We start from the raw sequence: 7,836 nt of genomic DNA, 5'->3' as shown, positions 1-7,836 counted from the left end.
AGCCTGGGCAACATAGTAGGACTCTGTCTCTACAAAAAATAGGAAAAATTAGCCAGGCGTGGTGGCACAAACCTATAGTCCCAGCTATTAGGGAGGCTGAGGCGAATGGACCACTTGAGCCCAAAAGTTTGAGGCTGCAGTGAGCTATGAATTCTGCCACTGCACTTCAGCCTGGGTGACACAGCAAGACCCTGTCTCAAAAAAAGAAAAATAAATAAATGTCCAGCTTACAAAAATCTCCAAAATAACAACACCCTGAAACACATGTACTTAAAGTGTTACTTGATATTTGTTTGCCTTCCCTTCTACCAATTCTCTAACTTGTCCTAATCAGTTTCTGTTTCATTTATATGCAAGGTTTTCTACTTAGGAAGAATTTCAAGGCCCAAGTACTTACTTCCCATACCATTTAAGGAAGTTCAAATCACTGGCTGGAAATATGGCAAAGGAATGCTTTCTACTTTCAGAAGTTTTACTTCTTTATTCAGACAGGCCCTCTCTGTAAGAATTACATCCTCCACAACCCACAAGGTTTTACAGTATGTTTAAAGATAAGTAAGTCACGCTGTGAACTAGATTCCAATTAATAAGGACTCTCTGAATTTATAGCTCTACAACCAGTGCAAAGCAAGTGAGTTAATATTTAAGGCATCCTGGCCTCCATCTGTTCACAAAACACTCAATGTAAACTAATGACTTAAACCTTGGTTTCAAAGACACAAAAGACCTAAAACACTTCTTAGAAAGGGCAGGATATTCCAGCTCATTGAAAAAAAAAGGTTGTTCATAGTCCAGTTGAATACAGACTGCAAAAATATGCCTGACTTACAAATGGAAATTTATCTAATACAAGGAAAGTTATTTTACACAGATGACCTAAAAATTGTAGCTATTTGTTTAAATTACTCCTATAAGGGTAAAACCTAAACAGGTGGGACAGAGGTAGCATTCATTAGAAACCTTGTTGTATCTGTTCCCTCTGATCAAACCTGAAACAGTCCGTCCTTACGTTTTAAATTGCTGTGTTTCTCTTATAACCTCTCTGTTCATTCTTCTCCCATACATCTACCTTAAATTCTCATTTAGTTCCCCTTTCCAGATTGAAGGGTGGGGTTCATCCTAACAAAAATGTTTTTCAACAGTACTTCACACACGATGTCATCAGAACCCACGTAATTCTCTGTCCATACCCAAGCCTGCCATCCAAAAAAACAAACAGAACCACACATACTCGGATTGCACAGGCATACAACAGAATACATCCACCGAGATGGGAAAGAAATCTAGAAATCTAACAGCTTAGTTCAGGATAACTATAGTTCTGCACTTTCCAATTTAAAGATCACATTAAAACTGGTTAGTTAATAACACTCATGGGAATAACAATGTTAAAGCAGGTAAAAGAAAATAGGAAAAGTGATGTATGATCAGCTCACAGGTCCTTTCCTCCATCCACTCCTACTCCCTAACAAAATCCTACCCAAAGTCTCCTTACTTATTTTTTTAGAGACTGGGTCTTGCTATGTTGCCCAGGCTGGAGTACAGTGGCTATTCACAGATGCAACCACAGCGTAGCTCACTGCAGCCTCAAACTCCTGCGCTCAAGTGATCCTCCTGCCTCAGCTTCCCAAGAAGCTGGGACTACAGGCATGTGCCACCATGCCTTGCTAATTTTTCTAGTTTTGTAGAGACCAGGTCTCACTCTTGCTCAGGCTAGTCTCGAACTCCTGGCCTCAAGCAATCCTCCAACCTCAGCCTCCCAAAGTGCTAGGATTACAGATGTGAGCCACTACACCCAGTGGAGTCAGCTATTATCCATCCAGAATCCTATAGACAACTGCTGAGTTGACTGAGTTGATTTTCTGATTTGGATTCCTCAAAGACTAACTTTTAAAAAACAATCCAACACTAAAAGAAAGAAAAAAAAAAAAAAAAAAGACTGCTAATGGAACTGGTTAACTCAAGGCTTTTTTTCTTTTAAAAAAAATTAACTGCTGACTGCCAAAGGTCAAAAGCATCTATTTGTTAGATGGAGCACTCCCTCCCTTACAACGCTGCAGTTGATTCTTCCTTGAACCCTGAGTCTGACCATGGCTGTTAGTGGTCAGGTGGTCTTGAGTATGTAATCATAGTCACTTGTCCTCTAGGGCCGACACTGGGCAGGTTCCTGTGCCTTTGCATGGGCTGCAGGCTGGCAGATAGTGAAGGTCATCAGTCTTCTGAAGCCTTAGTTGAGTGTTAGGGAATAGAGGGCAAAGATCTTTTTTTCTGAAATCGTGGTCTACAGAACAAACAGGATCCTATAAACGTGGGATGAGTTTGTAGCTACTTAAAACGTTGTCCCAACTGCAAATACCTCAGCATTTCCATTCACTTTCATTCAATGAAGGGAAATTACTGTGTTATTTTGGAAGGTGACATTTATAATGACTAGTTCTCAAGAATAACTGTTTTATTATCATGATTTGTGAAAAGTAACAAGGTGGACAGTTCAAGGAAGGACACAGCCAGTGCTCTGTTTTAGGTTCCAAATTTCTTCTTTTTGATGGGAGGTGGGAGCTGGGCGATGATGTCATCCAGGGGTCGTTCTACTGCTACCAGTGTTCTTTCATCCAAAAGATCCAAGAAAAGCAGAGGCTGCAGAGAGATGATAATGATTACACCAGGAGTTAGGCTCCAGGGCTAGTCTGAAATAGAATAACTAGAGCTAAAGGTTTAGCCTAGTTCATCAGAAGCTGAACTACTCATCAAAAAAGAAAAAAAAAAAAAATTTAGCCTAGTTCAAGGCTGAAGTAGTGATCTAAATATCTGACAATCTTTCCTGCCCTAGAACTCAAAATAGCCAGAAAGGTTGGAGGATGCATAGATGCATTCATTCATTCATTCAGAGATCGGGTCTTGGTATACTGCCCAGGGTGGAGTACAGTGGCCATTCACAGGCCTTAGGCTCGATCAGTGCATGCTACAGCCTCAAACTCCTGGGCTCAAGTGATCATCTCGCCTCAGCCTCCTGAGTAGCCAGGACTACAAGTGCACCTGGCTCAAGGTTGGGAGCTTTTAACTGAGTTCATTCATAGAAGTATTCAGCAAGATTTTTCATATGTTTCTTTGGACAGAAAATCTATCATTCTCTTACTATCTAAGGAACTGATGTTAATCAAGGACTTTAAGACCTAAATTCTTGACAACTGTCAGGTTACAAACGCATCAAGAAGCTAATCATACTTGAATAATTTACAGATTCTTCTTAAAAAAATTCCTGTAGACCCCTGAGAAAATGTTCCAGGACCCAAAAGGAACTTCAATGTGAGAAGCATGACTATGGAGGCTTCTCTCCTAGTTGGCCCAAATAGCTAAAATATCATAAGCTCAATGGATAATTGTTTTATACACAATGAAAAGCCTAGCCCAGAAAGAAGAAAGTCATAATAAATTCAATGTCTTCTGTTTGCTGGAAATTTATGGTATGGAATATTCTCCAACTGGAAGTCAAATTTAAGAGCCAGTTTTCACACAAACAAAGGCCCCACTTGAACTTCATCATTTCTCATTAAGTATAATGCACCTGCCTCTAACCTAGTGAGGCAAGAACAATACACACAAGGGACAGATAGCCTCAGAAAGGTCACTTGTCTCCCCCAAACCAAGTTCTCCATATGTAAAATCAAGGTGCTCTTGTCTTCCTATTATGGAGCTCATTACATTTTCATAATATCACAAAGGAACCAACTGTCCAGAATACAACACAACATGTTTTACCTTATATATCTTAGAAATTTTAAAAGCATGGGCCGTGCGCCTCCGGACGACATCTGATTCATTCATGGGAGGAAGTGGATTGTAGAGTAAGGTTTTGTCACTTGGAAGGGGCTAAAAAGACAAAGATATACTGTTTAAATCATAACTTTCATTGGCCTTCTATAGACCAAAGGGCTGTGGTGGTTTTTCAGGCCAACACCATCTTCCAACCATCATATTACATATTCACTACCTTCGGGACGAGAGCTACTGCAGCGGGCAGGAGTACAAGGCAGGAGGAGAGCTTGGTGCTCCGTCCTGGCAAGATCAAAGGGCCCGGCGGGGGCTTCTGGACAGTCTCATCAGTCACACTTTGTCAGAAAGGAAAAAATGGCATGTGCAGGTCAGCCCACGCAGGCTCTGTGCTTTCTAGACTCTCCCCCAAGCAGCTCGCAGGCTGGCTAAGTGACCGAAGTTCTCCCCAGGCAAAACCTCAACACAAACCACCCCCGCTGATGTCACTGACACCTTGAGAAGATGGTCTCTGGCTAAACAAATGATACTTTATCTCTGACTTCCTTGGGAAATAGCTCTGCTCAGTATAAAGAAGTGATGGACTTCAAAGCAACGCTTGGGAAAACGATCTGGGCTGAGTTACAAAGAGGCAAGCGAGTGGGAGGGGCCCTTCCTGTATCGCTCGTCACGCAGAAGGCACTTGTCAGCCAGCTCTGCTTCCCACACCCAGAGGACGTAGGGCCCATGAGACGATTCCAATGACACATCCCCATGCACACCTCTTTGGAGCCATCTGCCGCTCTCCCCGTGTTCCTTCCACCCCCACCTTCACAGACGCACAGTACGGTGTGTTGGTTGTAATCGAGGCCCAAAGTGCACTCCAGGCACGGCCACAATGCTTTTAGGAAAGAAACCGCCTGCCCAGAAAAGACATAAATTCTCGGTGAATCAAAACAGCGGCTGGCAAAGAGGCTGGGATCTAAAACTGAAGAAAACGCTCACATCCCATCTAAATCCCAGCCATGAGGAATGGAATTTTCCTAGCTGCACTTCCGTCAAGACATTAAGACCAACTTCCTCAAGCCCACAAATAGTGTTTCAGTATCTTCAGTCAAGAAGCGCGGTGGTCAACACATCAGCCTGTACCTCCTTTAACGAAGCCATGTTATTGAGACATTCCAGAGTTCCAAGATGAAAGTGAGTCAGCCAAATCAGCGCTGTTCCCTGACAAGGGTCACCTTCTACATACTGAACGAATCACTTTCCTACTTAAGCTTATGTATTCAGTAACAGTCAAATCAACAAAAAACCAGTACACAAACGCCAGCCCCTTCCCCAAGATCCTCTTGAGCTTGGGAACACAAATGAGGAAATCTGTAAAACAAAAGCTCCTCTACTCCAAAGAGTATACTAGGAACCTTTACTCTGATTCTCCTTCCTCAATCTCCTTGTACTTGTTGCTTTTAGAACTTAAAGATTCCAAAGTAGAAAAGATTCAGTGAGGTAGCAGGGAAGAACTCACCAAGGACTTGTCAATGATGCAGAACATGTAAGCATCGTGGAGGAGTATGTGCATTGGTCTCTTGGGATGAAAACTGATGTGTGTGATGGGCGTGTCCCTTTGGAGCCAAAGGTGGTGGAACCCCTGCTTCTGGACAGTCCGGCTCCACTCTGTATACTGCTTGTCCGGGATGCTGTACTCAAATACCTGAGAAGGGATATGACGCAGTAAAAGTGCAGGCTGGTACCCAGAAAGAGGAGTATTCCTCAACAAACCCTGGCTGTATCTCATTCAGACTTATGCATTCCCACCATTTTCTTAAAAACTAAAAAAGTTTTAAATGGAAATTATAGAGCAAGAGAAGTCACCCCACAATCTTGACATCCCTCTTCCCCAAGTTTTTTTCTGTTGTTGTTATTGTTTTTTTTTTTTTTAGAGACAGGGTCTCATTATGTCATCCAGGCTAGAGTGCAGTGGCACACTCAGAGTTCACTGCAGCCTCGAACTCCTGGGCTCAGGCAATCCTCTTGCCTCAGCCTCCCGGGTAACGGGGACTACAGGTACACGCCGCCACACTTAGGCAGATTTTTCTTATTTTTTTTAGAGACAGGGTCTTGCTATGTTGTTCAGGCTGGTCTTGAACTCCTGGGCTCAAGTGATCTTCCTGCCTCTGCCTCCTAAAGTGCTGGGATTAGAGGTGTGAGCCACCATGCCTGGCCTGTTCGCATCTTTTCAGAAATATACAGACAATACATACTATTCTGTATCTTGCATTTTTTTCATTTTGTTATATCACAGAGATTGACCCTTATCAATAAATATAAATAGCTCAATCACACACCTTTTCAAGAACACATAATAATCCATTCCTTTTATGGATGTATCATACTGCTTAATGCACATTACACTGTTTCCAATCTTTGCTACTACAAACAAGGCTACAATGAATCATCTCTGTATAAATGTCTTTCTGTACAACTGAAAGCATACATGGAGGTGAACTCTTAGAATCGAAACTTCTAAATCAAAGACTATGTGGTTTTAAATTTTTAAATGTATTGCAAAAAAGTCCTCCAAAAGGCTTATACCGATTTACACAATGTGTGGGAGTGCTGCTTCCTTACACCCCCACAACACTGTGTATTATCCACTCTTTCATTTTTGCTAGTGAGGTACAAAAATTTCCCCCCCGTTTTAATGACAGAAGCACTTGAGGGACCACCTGACAGTAAAAGATGTCAGGTGCACATTATCATTGTGTATGATAAGGGCAAGGGGATGGCTTTACTAATCTTTCCGTCCTTGGTCAAGGACTTAAATCTATAAAACCAAAATGAGATTTCCTTTTTTGGACAGAGTGTGCATGTAAGTGTAAAAACTGCTCATAAAAGTAGTAAGCATCATTTATCTAGCAGTCAACTTAGAAGTGCTTCCTAGATCACACTTAATTTTTTCAGTGGCTCAGTGAGGTAGGCGTTATCATCTTCACTTTACAGATGAAGATGTATCACTATTGATAACTTCATAATGTGTCCCGATGCACAGGTATTTTAAAGATCTTCTTCTTACAACTTGGTGTGGAAAAAAGCTGACAAGGCTCTAATTTTGGCTGAGATTAGGTACCTGATTTCACTAGGGCCTGATTTCCTCATCTGCAAAAGTGAAAGTGAATTATTTGACCTTTTAGTCACTTTCAACTCTCAAAATCTTATTCCACACCACATCCAGGCTTAACACCTGAGCCCAGGTCATCTCCCATCTAAAGCACTCAGTAAAAGGAGTATTTCAAAATTATTCTTTTGTTGTTGTTGTATCCTTTCTTGGCCTTGGTATCAGGCTGATACTGGCTTTGTTGTAGCATGAGTTAGGGAGGACGTTACGGAACAGTTTCAGTAGGACAGGTACCAGTTCTTCTTGGTAGGTCTGGTAGAATTTGTCTGTGAATTGGTCTGGTACTGGATTCTTTTTGTTGTTGTTGGGAGGTTTTTTTTACAGATTCAATCTTGCTAATTGATATTGGTCTGTTCAGGATTTCCATTTCTTCCTGTTTTAAGCTTGGGAGGTCAAAATTCCTCTATCCTCTTGTGCTTCTTTACTCTAGAACTTCAATGCTTCCCCATTCAAACTGTGCCCCATCAAACCAATGGCTATCGCTGGACTACAATGAGCCCATGCTATGTATAAAGCTTTGCTTCACACAGGAGAAAACTACCTTTATATCCTCCAGCACCTTCAGAGAAAAGTTCCTCCCAAGGTGTTCATTATCTCAAGTTACAATCTGGCAAGAAGAAATTAGAAAACACCAGAACCTCTCTTACCTGCTGGTCCGAATGAGCGATGACAAGGTTGTTGGTATCAGGGGCAATGGCCAGAGCAGTCACTGGGAAGTTGTAAGCAGGCACTGTGCAGTGAAGCTGGGAACAAATAACAGACACAAGAGGCAACTCTATATGATACCTTCCTTGAAAGACTGAATGGTCTAGGTCAGTAGTTTGCAAATAGCATTTCTTGGCCGGGCGTGGTGGTTCACGCCTATAATCCTAGCACTCTGGGAAGCCAAGGCAGGAGGATCCCTTGAACTC

At 42.1% G+C, this 7,836-nt stretch overlaps 1 protein-coding gene across 3 annotated transcripts in view; it reads right to left on the bottom strand.

The window, feature by feature from the left end:
* Positions 1-2,437: 2,437 nt before the first annotated feature.
* Positions 2,438-7,836, bottom strand: part of UTP4 (UTP4 small subunit processome component) — a 30,834-nt gene continuing 25,435 nt past the window's right edge. For 2 of the 3 annotated variants that reach the window (XM_069497801.1, XM_069497802.1), the window contains exons 14-17: positions 7,573-7,668; positions 5,276-5,461; positions 3,760-3,870; positions 2,438-2,637 (exon numbers count right to left, since the gene is read on the bottom strand). In XM_069497801.1, the coding sequence (XP_069353902.1) occupies positions 2,521-2,637; positions 3,760-3,870; positions 5,276-5,461; positions 7,573-7,668 (510 nt within the window). In that variant the 3' untranslated portion in view covers positions 2,438-2,520. The remainder of the gene's footprint in view (positions 2,638-3,759; positions 3,871-5,275; positions 5,462-7,572; positions 7,669-7,836) is intronic. The other variant, XM_069497800.1, reaches the window with a different exon arrangement.

This window comes from Eulemur rufifrons, chromosome 23 (genome assembly GCF_041146395.1).
Source record: "Eulemur rufifrons isolate Redbay chromosome 23, OSU_ERuf_1, whole genome shotgun sequence".
Taxonomy (NCBI): domain Eukaryota; kingdom Metazoa; phylum Chordata; class Mammalia; order Primates; family Lemuridae; genus Eulemur; species Eulemur rufifrons.
Note: the sequence above shows the minus strand (reverse complement) of the source record. Positions and strands in the feature narration are given on the sequence as shown.